Raw genomic sequence first — 12,324 nt, 5'->3', positions numbered from 1 at the left:
GCGGCGTTAAAGGCGACGTCTTTGCCGCGGCTCGTTGCAGTGCACCTACATCGCGGTTGAGCAAGCGGAGCGAACCTACGCCGTGGTCCTGAGCCGCCCGTCCTGGCTATGGGGCGCAGAGATGGGCGCCAACGAGCACGGGGTGTGCATCGGGAACGAGGCCGTGTGGGGCCGCGAGGAGGTGTGCGGTGCCGAGGCGCTCCTGGGCATGGATCTCGTAAGGTCTGCACACGCCGCTTTGGTAAATGGGACTGGATTCAGAACTTAATTTCAAAACGTTTTCATTGAGTTACGTGGGCAAATAAGTGCCTTCGCGTGCAGGAAACACATCTGTCTTTTCTGCTGTTCTCACCGTGGTTAAAAATAAGTATTTACTGGCACAGCAGTTAGCTTGTTCCTCTGCCAGGAGCTGAGGATGGGAGAGGTATCACGCACCGAAATAGAGTCTGACAAGAACGTTATCAAGCATTTTTGTTCCGTACAAAACGGATGTGAAACAAGACTCGTAACAGGAACACAGCTGCACTTCAGGACCCAGTGCATGGGCCTTTCCTAAGGTGTGGGCTCACTTGCTATTTTCCCCCCTCTCACACTTACCTATCCATACATCTCCATGTAAATAATGACAACTACTTGTGCATTCCAGTTCAATCTGAATAGTCATGCTGAATAGTTATGTTCAAGCTTGTAATTCCAAAGATAACGTCTTCCTTCTGTTTTAGGCTTGGACTTGAGAGAGCGGACACAGCTGAAAAGGCTCTTACTGTCATAGTTGATTTGCTAGAAAAATACGGCCAGGGAGGAAACTGCATGGAGAGCCACATGGCCTTTACGTACCATAACAGCTTTCTGATAGCTGACAGAAAGGAAGCGTGGGTGCTGGAGACATCAGGAAAACACTGGGCAGCAGAAAAAGTAGAAGGTATGGATGATGCTCTCTTTAAGTATTTTGAATGTGGTGACAAGTGGCAATTTTCTAGTTTTCATTTACCACTTCATGAAGGCATGGAACTAGCCTCAGGACATGGATGGGAGTTGCATCTTAGGGTAGCAGGTTCTCAGAGGGCCTTTTCAGAGTCAGAGATGACCACTTCTGCACTTGGAGAACAGAGGACAACAAGAAGGCCAGGATGAGAACAGCAGCAGTACGTATAATCTTAGGGATGGTAGTAATCAATTCAGTTTGGTAACAGGTTAGTGCTGACAGGGTCAGTGTGCCCTGAGGTGTCAATCTGTCTTTTGAAGACTGAGAATGTAAGGATGGGAACAGTCAGGACAGAGCTTGACATATGACGGTAGCAGTGGAATTAAATGTAAACAGTAGGGCAGGAAAAAGCGTTCACTGTATTCAAATGATTCATTCTTCACCTTACAAACAGGAGGTGTGCGGAATATTTCCAACCAGCTCTCTATCACAACCAAGATTGACAGAGAACATCCGGAGATGAAGGAATATGCCAAAAGCAAGGGCTGGTGGGATGGGGAAAAGGAATTTGATTTTGCTGCCACGTATTCTTATGTAAATACTGCTAGAATGACTACATCCAGAAGCCGCTATTGTGAAGGCTACAAACTTCTGAACAAACATAAAGGTATCATTTTTTGTATTTTTTTAAGACTGTATGGTGAGCTACATTAATTTAAATCATAAACGAGTAAACCTCTGATGTGAGCAATCTTTCATATGATCTGATGAACCAGAACTTCTTAGAAACATGTTTTTCCTAAAGGAGAAACACTGATCTTCGGATACTTTTATCCATTTTTCCAATTTGGTGATGAGGAAAAAAATAAAGCAAGCATCCAATATCAAAGACCCAGCTACAGTAACGACACTGAGACCACACTGCTAAAAAGTCTGTAAGACCTTGCTCTGAATCGTTCTGGTATGCTGTATATCACTACTGTACCTGTAACTAAAAAAGCAGAGGCTAAAACAGACTCCCAAGGGTTGGCAGCCATAAAGAATCCCATGAACATCTTTAATCTAACACCATTCACCAGCACAGTGGTCACGTATATAATCTTGTGTTTATTTTTGAGCTTGTCTTTTAAATCTTTGTGATTTCACTGTAACTGCTACTCTAACCTTATGCAGCCTAATGAAACACTGAGAGCAGAATAAAAGAATTTTCTGTACTCTAAGCAGGTGCTCCTAATCACCAACTTATTTATTTGCAGAACTCTCTAGAGAGAAGCTATTACTTCAAACTGCATCCACCTGGCAGCTTTTTGATACATCTGCCTTCACTTGCTCATTTGAAGTAATTAATTTGAACTCCAGTAACCCTGCACCCCAGTGTTTTTTACTTATTTGGCTGAGCTCCATCAGACCAAGTTCAGCAGTTAGTTCATGCATCAGAATGAATTACTTTTTGCGTTCCTGCTTTAGTGATCATGTAAATCCTGCATTCATTTTGGGAATTGCAGGTTCTGAATACTGAAAGCATTTTCATAATACCTGTATTTACCTGTATGATAACAGTGCTGGGATTCTATCAGTGTTTTCGTGCTAAATCCCCATTTTCAAGCATTACCTGAGCCATTTTAACAATCACACTAGGTGTTCAGGTTATCAGCCTCACATGGGTTCAGTTCTGTTTAGATTTATTTTAAATAGGTGTCCTAACTAGAAGCTATTTGGTTTAAAGCAGCAGTAAAATCACTGGTTTCTTAATCCATCCTGCCCAGCTTTTTCCCTTCATGGCATTGCAGCTTTTTTTTTTCCCATGCTTCCTACCACATACAGACCATTTTTAGATAAATGTTATTCACATTTTAAATAATAAGGAATGTATTTTAGGAATATAAAATAATAAAAAAAGTCTAGTGAAAAATAGGCAACACCTTTTCTGCTTGACAAGTTGCCAGCTTGCAGCTCACAAACCAACTGCTGCTTAGTTTCATTGATTTGTCCAGCTTGCTGACTTTATTCTCCAACTTGCCCAAGCAACTGTGAGAATACTAAGAAGAGATTATTTTCCTGTAGCCTGCCTGGCTACAGACAACTTGTATTGCTTTTTTTTTTTTTCTTAAAAGGCACATCTGACTTAACAACAGTGTATTTTGAGAGCAAACAGCAAGACAGTTTAAAAAAATACATTACGTATTTATGCAGCCAGAATTTCACTGAGGCAACCACAAAGAGACTAAATGTAGACGGTCCATCCCAGCAGAAAAAACACAGTGAATTAACTAGCCTTATTCTGTTTTAAGTATATGCTCAACTGGTACAACAAATTTGAAAAAGTATTGCAAGTGCTGCCTGTTGAACATTGCCTAGGGCTACCATGCCAGGGTTTCAGCTTTAGTGTACAGTATATATGAACAGCAACAGCGTGTGAAGACTAGATGCTGAGCATCTAGATGGTCACCCCATTGAGAAGAAAGAACTATTATCATAAAGACATTTGGCACTATACCTCTCAAAGGGAGCTAGCACTTCTTGAAAATGGATTTACTATTGTAGTTTCTGTTGATTTCTGTGTATAAAATAAATTACTGAAGTTCATCATTCCGATCATCAACTTGAAGCTTTTGCGCTTTGGAAGGTCGGATGCTAGCACAAAAAAAAGTCTCAGGGCTTCACTTTAAAGGCATACAAAATCCATCCACAGTTACTTTTTACATTTCAAAGCAGCCTGGAGCCTTACCGTATAGATCACAATGACCAATATGGCTGTTTGTCTTCTCAACTCCAGCACAATACTTAGAAAGTTCAGCCTCTAATCCAAGCTACTGATTTTCACCTGAAAAATTACTGTTACTGTGTGGATGACCATTTGCAAGCCATATGCACCACAGCTTTCTGGGAAAAGGGAAAGGGAAGCATCACCCACCCTCTTTCCTTCCCTCCCTCCTCCTTTTTGAAGTCATAAATGTTATAGCTCGTTATCACCTACTCTTTGAAATAAATACTTGGAGGAAAACAGTGATATTTTGAAGCGCTACATATTAATGTATGGCTTGGCTTTTTTTTTTTTTCTTTTTTGCCAATACAGGAAAAGTAAAGTTGGCATTGCCTACTAAAGGTAAAAGTAGCCAGTTGCAGAAAATGTAGCAGCTGGCAGTATAAATAGCACTGTGTGTAAATGATTGTTTTGTGTCTGAAATAGGTGCTATCACTTCTGAAACAATGATGGAAATCCTTCGTGACAAAGAGAGTGGCATTAATATGGAAGGTGGTTTTATGACAACTGGAAGCATGGTGTCTGTGTTGCCTCAGGACCCTAATCTGCCATGCATTCACTTCTTTACAGGAACTCCAGACCCTGCAAGGTGATGCAGCAGCAAGTTTTATGATGATAAAAAGCTGTAAATACTTAAATGAAAAGTGTATCAGTTTGTCTAACTATAGTCCTTTTTTGTTTTGTTTTCCAAAGAACCCACACTCGAATAGCAGGGGGAATGTAATGCTTGTTATGTACATTAATACCCTCTACCAACTTACTTAGTGAAACGTGCTGCTATCACACTGACTTAAAAACACGTTTGGAGAATTTTTAATTTTTTAAACTTCTTCCATGAGAGAAGGAAGTAGAAGTAAGGGGAAAATACAGCAATCTACTGACTCCTTTTTAACACAGCTATATCAGTAAAGATTTATGTTCTATTTTCTGTTCCTAGGTCTGTGTTCAAGCCTTTCATATTTGTGCCTGGAATTACAGAGTTATTAAAAACTAGCTCCCCTACATTTGGTCCAGATGATCCAGTCAAGAAGCAGCCACGTTTTCAGAGTAAGCCAGATCGAAGACATGAGCTCTATAAAAAACATGAAAGTGCTGCTGTAGTTATGGAAACTATGAAGGTATGTTGATTAAATTAGATTCCAGTCCAAGCAGGTGGTTTATATAAACATCTTGCTCACATTTTGTTAATGTGATATCATTAAATACCCTTAGATGAATGGTGAAGAATATGGTAGTGCTCGAGAAGCCAATCATCTTAGAAACATATGCCTGCCAGATTCCAACACTAAGAACTGAAACTAGCTGTACCCCTATGCGTAGCTCCAGAGAAGTATCTGTGCTGCTTATCTTGTAGAGAAAGAGGCCATACATATGCCTGCACTAGTCAGACAACAGGGAAGTGGTTGAGCAGCTGCAGGCAAATATACAGCTCCTGATGCAAGCACTTAGAACTCTTCAGGGCTCCGTTCTCTACCAGCAAAGAGATCATGCCTTTTACCATTGCTTGGTATGGACAGACTCTCTTATGCATGTCACGTCAAACAACCTTAGGAACAGAACCTCAGTTTGAATAGTCCAACTTTCCTCTTATTCTCCTGCTTCTTCCAGAGCTCTTTTCCCCACAAAATTAGCATCTCACTGACAATTATAGCAACACTGTTACTAGTACATCTCAGGATACTGGCAGTGCCAAGTTGTATCAAATACTAAAACCAGATACATTTTAGCAGCACGTTTACAACACATAAGTTGTAGGTAGCTCCGGACCTAACAGTTATACGGATCCTAATTTTGCTGATCTAAATGGCAGTGTGGACGTAGCAAGCACTACAGAAATATCTGAACTACACAGAAGTTATTCTGAAGCAGCCAAAATAACATAGCATTAAGTAGTATGTATCGAGGAATTTCCCTGGACATCAAGAAAGAAAACAAGATCACAAAGATAGTTGGGCACAGAGGTAAAACAGGAAGGCAGGTACTTCTAACAGTAGCGTCTCTCCTGTTTACACAGTTAACATGATCTAAAAAATGGACATAAGCCACTGAAGTCTTTTTGGCTTAAATTCCTAGAGCAGCTCCCCTCCGAGGCACATTAGTCAAAGAATATGAGGGAAGTGGAGAGAGTTCTAGGTATTAGAAAAGATCTTTTGTATAGCTTCCAGTGAAACAGAACATTTCTTTTTGTGTAGGGCAAAGGTAAAGAAATGCTGGAAGAGATACAGACGCTGGAGAAAAGGAAGATGCGTGAAATGAAATCAATTCTGCAAAACGGATGTCCTGACACAAACCAACTGGTTAACCTTTTTTCTCAGTGTGTAGATGAAGAACTCAAAATATATGGTTAAAATTACTGTTGAACGGATCGCTTTTACATTTACTTCTTCTAATGGAGCGGCTCTATAGATTACCTCCTGTTTTCAATATACCAATTATTTAGTACAGACAGTTTTAAAGATGCAGATTTCTATTCAGGCCAAACAGCTTTTGGTTGTAGGAAGCAAGGCAGAAAAGCCTCTCTAGAGCTAGGCAGTACCTTTGTAAGTGGCAAAAAGCTGTCAACAGGGACTGATATGCCAACATACAGATGCAATTAGAATTCAGTAGCTTGACTAAGTTGCAGAACAACCCCATGTTGCACATGTGTATAATCAAATTAATAACTGCAGCAGAATTTCTCCTTGCCTGAATTTCAATGGCCAGGCTGGAAGACTGGCTAGGATGTAGAAAGTATTGCTTTCATTGAACAAAAAGGAAAGTGGTATGGTTAAGAAAGACTGATGTTCAGCTTTTCGATAAATACTGTCTAGGGTACATTTCGTATATTCTACTCCTTTAGCATCGGATGAGGCTAAGAACTTAAATTATACTGAATCCAAATCATAACTTTGTCATGATTTCTTACGAAATCTGATTACTTGAAATTCAACAAAGCAAGCATCTTGCAAGTTACTGCACAATTTTCACTTCCCTATTTTTCCCACTGATACCAAAAATAATTTATTTACATACAATATAATTATTTTAAATTAATTCTGTAATACATTTTATAGTGTTGTGTGGAAGTTTTTTTTTTAAAAGGAAGCATTTAAAGAAACTTTATTGTAACCTTTTTGTTTGCTTATTTTAAATGAAGCAATTGGAAATGAATAAGTCAGGGTACATAAGTATATACATATACTCAATGGAGCACTTAAAAGGACTCTCCAAATTTTTTCATTTTATTCTAACCATACCTTGTTATGCTAAAATTGCTAGACTAAGAAGTTGATTTAATGAAGCTTTTCCTGCTAAAAGCAGCGGTCAAGCTATGACACTACTTTTATTAACCATAGCAAGGGATAAAGAGAGCAAAAAAAAGAAGGAAGGTTCTGACTTTGCTATGTGATCAAGCAGGATAAAAATTACAAGTGGAAGGAAAAAAATCTCAGTGCTTCTGTGGGCCTTCAGAAGAGAACATGTAAAATGAAATGGAGCTTTGAAATTACAGTGATAGTAGGTGACAAGATGCAGTATCCCCACAGACCACAGAAAGACCATTCCTTTGAGGAATGCTTTATATTTCTCAGTTTCTGGAGTCATCTCAGATGTAAGAAAACTACACAAAGTTTTGATATTTTGCAAGCCATTCTATATTCCCAGGGGAAATAACAATCCAGGCAGATATAAGAAATACATATAAAATGAGGTTTGTACTGCCAAACAAATAAGATGAAGAAAACTTGATCAAATTTGTTCTTTTTGATTAACGTGCTGGTAGCATGTTCAGATCCACACCAAGAATTGAATGGGTCAGTAACAGTTCTTCAAATTCCTATATAGATCATGTATACATAGATCATATATTGACTGAGTGGCAGTAACAAGACTGTCTAAGAAACTAAGCTTGAGTCAACTGTGAACCTTTTGTGCATGTCTTACCATCACCATTTCTTAGAAATTCAATAGTAGAGTGGATGTTCGTGAACTAGATGGTATATTTAATAAAAATGTGCTGTGTTTACCCGTTTTCCTCATGAATACCTGTATCTGACAATTAATTTGCACCGGTGTCCTATTTGGGATCATCAGTTTTTCCACAATAGCTCCATGAAAACTTCAAAGAAGCAATAAATGCAGAGTAAAACTGTGCAGGAAACCAAGGTAAGAGTCAAGTTTACAAGCAGCATAGCAAAATGAGATACACAATTTTATGCTACACTGCAAGTATAGTAAAGTTACAAAGTAATGGAAGTAGAGAAGGTGGTTGCACCAGGCCTTTAAGCAAACTTCTTGGCAACTTAATCTCAGGACAGCAATTAACCAGGTTATCAGGTTAAACACGCAGTGGTCAGACTGTAATATAATATGCAGATACTGGCCAGCTGTTCTTCCAGTTTCTACGTTGTCTTTCATTTAGTTGTCTACAATATACACAGTAAAAACAATATGATGTGTTCAGATGTATCTAGTCATGGCCAACAGAGTAGAAGATATTTTGGTACCTTTCTTCCTGGGATTTTATCTTCCTAGTACACACGCGGTACAAAACACAAGATGAGAGCAGAAGGAATAAATACCCCCCCACAACCATACTTAAAAAATGTATACATCAGAATGTCCTCTAGAGGGCAATCTTTGCACGTACTTCACCTAGAAATGTCTGACAGTTTTTGTTTGTTAATCTAGAATTTAATTAAGGATCATTATTTAAAAGCTAATAATTAAAGAAAAAAAATACAGCTTCCAAGCTAACTGATATCTATCCTAAGCTAATCAACCTTCAAAACAAAAGAACTCATTGCATCACTGACCAAGTCTTAAAAGCAAAGCTACTTACAAAAACATCAGTAGATAAACAACTAATCTACATTGAACTGCCAACTATTTTCAAGTCTACTGGTGCACCCATGTAGAATCAAATATTTGTCAGGTATAAGAGTTAAATAACTTCCTAATATTACTCTAAACCTGTTGCTTCCAAAAGTCTCCAATGATTTAGAAATATATTAGCATGTTCCATATTTGTTTTACAGTTTCTTTTGTTAATCATCATAGACTCTCATCAGACTAGCTACGTCAGAAGTCACAGTGTTGTAACAGTTCATCTAACCATATTTTTTTGTCAGCTGTTATCAAAAGATGTCCTTTTCCATTAGATTTTTAAAAGCAAACATTTTCTCTAAGCAAACATTTTGAGCAATTTCTTATTTAAAACAGATATGCTGTTTTCAAATCTAGAAAGTACTAGAGCCATTACTAAGAGGCCAAGGCAAGGACATCATGATGAAAATGAGAGAGCTGAGTGCAAGAATGACGACTAAACTTAGGACCATCAAACTGAGCTTAGTTAAGCTTGAACATTTGAAGGATTTTCTGAAGTAAAAAGCATTTGCTAAGGAGATGATTTCAAAACATTCCTGAAGATCTGAATTAGCTCCTTGCTGGCATCAGGAGCAGGCATGCAATTAGAAGAAAACTGGTGGACATCCATTAACAACCACTCTGCATACTCCACGTAGCAGATCTGAAATCCAGGAGCCACTTTAACAAATCTCTCAGAAAGATGCACTTCTTGCACAACTCACATGCACACGTAACCCCCGCACGCCCTGCATCACACCACAGCCAGAACTCTGAAATCAATATCAGATTTATTAATAAGTTACAATATTTAGAAGCCAGACATATAGCTTCTGCTCTTTAGACATGTATATCTAGTCATTCCAAAATGTCTGATGTCTTCAGCAATTCTAATGGAAATAAAACTATTGTTTTCTTTTGTGGCCACAGCCCAATACAAGTATCAATTACCTTGTTGCTGCAAACATTAAAATATGTCAGTTTGTGTAGCATATGTATATAGTTATGTTTCAGAGTACACTGAAGATCTGCAATAAGACTGAAATCTTTTGCAAAGTTATAGCTACCATAAAATGACTGTTTCCTGAACAATAATTCATGCTGCTAAAATCATTTTCAGTTCTTAATACAAAGAAGACACATAAGTAGCTGTAATAAAATCTGTATTTAAAAAATAAAGTTAAATTAAAGGACGCTTGTCATTTGCTTGACTATTCCAGATGTGCAAATACTTTTTTAGTATTTTTGTTCCTTTCCCTCATTATAAAACATTTTATATAAACAAATAAATGCCTTCTTTCAGCATTAGAACTGCTTTTCCTAGCAGTGTAATGGCTATCAGATACTGCAATTCATCTTTAACCTCTTCAAAATACTCCTGAAGTTTTTGCTTTCTGTGCAAGAGAATCTGAATGACACTGGATTAACCACTTAACATCACAGAGGGATACCTGAGGCCTATTTGAAAACTCTGTTACGTGCCCAATAATAACATTCTAATATCTCCAGCTTTTGTAAACCTTAACCTGGATGCTCCATTAGGGTTGTTTATAGAATAGGCTTAGAAGTCAGTGCATGTTATTTAAAAGATCTCATGGCTTGATCAAATGTTGGGTCCTGACTTGCACAGGCATCCTAGGCTTCTACGCGTTCTCTATCTGAGGCTGGCACTTCTGAATTATAATGGAGGCTTACACAGGAAAGTAAAAATCTGCTCTTGACAAAGCTGTTACCACCCCTAAAAGGTAAAACTTCAGAACCAGCTGTTTATGTAAGAATACATCATTGTTTACTAATTTGAGGATTGGGGATTATTTTTGTATGTTTCTGCAGTATCTTTGTAGAAAACTATTTTTTATTCTACTCCTTATTTCCTCAGCTTTAATTCTGTGATGTTGTAATCTCTTCGCAAGAATTCTATTATTACAAATGGAGGATTTTATATTTAAAGGGGAAACAAACTGCCTGGTCTGAGGTGTAAACAGCCAGAAAAAAGTTTCTGGTGTTACGCAAGAGTATACAGTAGTAAAAACTGAGATATGATGGAATAAGTCTTATTTCTATGAAGTTAGAGGGAGCTTGACCTTAAACAAGGATCAAGATTGCATCACATTGAAATACTATAAAACATATAGTGACATGAAATATTCCCCTCAGATATGTTGTTTTTTTTCCATTGTGGCACCAGTCACTAAAGTTGCTGTTATAAGCGTATGTATGTCAGTGATGCGTACTATTTTACTATTTGTTTTGCTGAAAGTGGAAGAAATTCAGAGTATCTTGTTTTGATCTAGTTGCCTTCTGGTTTAGTGCTCACTGAGAATGGCTATCATTTGCTTCAGAATAGACAGAAGTAGAAGCACATTTCTTAACTTTACTCGACAGGGTAACACGACCCTCCAGGAGCCCTGAGAAAGAAACACTTCCATTCTCAGCAGCAAACCCAGAAGAGACGGTCACATTTACCCTACCTGCCTGCCCTCTGTCTACATCCTCAGATCATTGGCTCTCAGCTGTAGTTGCTCTCTTTTGAACAAAGCGGTAATATAAATATTCATCCCGAAATTCAAATTCATTTGTAATATGCTGGATGACACCTCCTTTCATCAGTCTGTCTCCGTACATCACAGCTTCACCACGGTCAGAGGAGAGGCCAACTTGGATGAGCCAGTTCACCAGATCACAGCCAAAGAAGATGCCAGTGGAGGTCTTTGCACCACACCTGTATGTCAAAGGAATGATTCACCCACATGTTCTGTAAATCTGGTATCACCACTGCACGATGGGGAAAGGCAAGGAAAAATAGCAGGAAACAAGGAAAGACATCATGATAGTTAAGAGCATGTTAGAGGAGAATTCGCAAGTTTTGCATATTAGGGACATGCCAGTGTTCACTACCTTTTCCTACAGACACTTCAGTGAAAAGCAAAATTTACATACAAAGTTATTTTAGGCCTCTGTAAATAAATATCAACAAACAGAAGCAGCAGTTTTCCTACTAGCACACACAGCGCAAGCCTATTTAGTGAATACTTACTTCCCATGTCCTCATTAGCATGACCATTTCTGCAACAAGCTATGATTTGAGTGCAGCATGCCTGCAGCAGCAGGACCTCCGCCTGTGCTTCAATACCATTTTATAATTTCTCTACAGCTTCAAGCAGAAAACAGCTGCTTACATATATCGTAAACAAAGACTGTTTAACTTGAATATCTGGTTAAATATTTACTACAGCAGGCAGTACTAAAAATAAATGAAAGATGACAACTAATTTACTAACTTATGTAACAGATTTATGAAGTAATTCCACTAACATCTAGCCTTGTTGCAGTAAAGTACCATTCTGAAGTTTACCTGCTGCAATGAATGTTTCTGCTCATCTAAAATCTCCTCTATGGAACCCAAGCACAGAGTTTCTGAAGATGATTAACAATTGTACAGGATAGCATAAAATAGACTTCTGGGTTTTTTTTTCCTTTCTTTTTTTTTTTTAATTCTAAGCTAAAAGCAGCAGTAACATATAGCAAGTTACTATCATAGGAAAGAAAAAAAAAATCTAAAATAAAAATCCATGATCAGAAGGTCTCAGCTATAGCATGTTCAAATCAATGAGGATAGGATCAAGTTACACAAATATAAATGCTTCGTTTTAATCCACAGGGAGGAAAAAAAACATGTGAAACTTCTTCTGCACGAACATAATATGAGAACAAAGTAGTTCAAGTCAGATTTTGATGTATTCTCAGATGATAAATAATTAAAAAAAAAACACAACATAACAAAACACTAAAA

General features: G+C 38.0%; 2 protein-coding genes across 2 annotated transcripts in view; one reads left to right on the top strand and one right to left on the bottom strand.

The window, feature by feature from the left end:
- Nucleotides 1-10: 10 nt before the first annotated feature.
- On the top strand, nt 11-7,709 carry SCRN3 (secernin 3; the record flags this gene model as incomplete). Its single annotated transcript, XM_019617395.2, has 6 exons — nt 11-222; nt 723-922; nt 1,380-1,592; nt 4,116-4,278; nt 4,627-4,807; nt 5,882-7,709. Coding segments are annotated over 6 exons (1,125 nt in total), but the record flags the coding sequence as incomplete, so codon positions are not given.
- Nucleotides 7,710-11,030: 3,321 nt separating this feature from the next.
- LOC100550341 (corepressor interacting with RBPJ 1) overlaps nt 11,031-12,324 on the bottom strand; it is an 18,681-nt gene continuing 17,387 nt past the window's right edge. Inside the window, exon 9 of the mRNA XM_010713761.3 lies at nt 11,031-11,240. Coding sequence (XP_010712063.2) covers nt 11,031-11,240 — 210 coding nt within the window. The remainder of the gene's footprint in view (nt 11,241-12,324) is intronic.

This window comes from Meleagris gallopavo, chromosome 7 (genome assembly GCF_000146605.3).
Source record: "Meleagris gallopavo isolate NT-WF06-2002-E0010 breed Aviagen turkey brand Nicholas breeding stock chromosome 7, Turkey_5.1, whole genome shotgun sequence".
NCBI classification, from domain to species: domain Eukaryota; kingdom Metazoa; phylum Chordata; class Aves; order Galliformes; family Phasianidae; genus Meleagris; species Meleagris gallopavo.
This window is presented reverse-complemented; position numbering and strand designations above follow the sequence as displayed.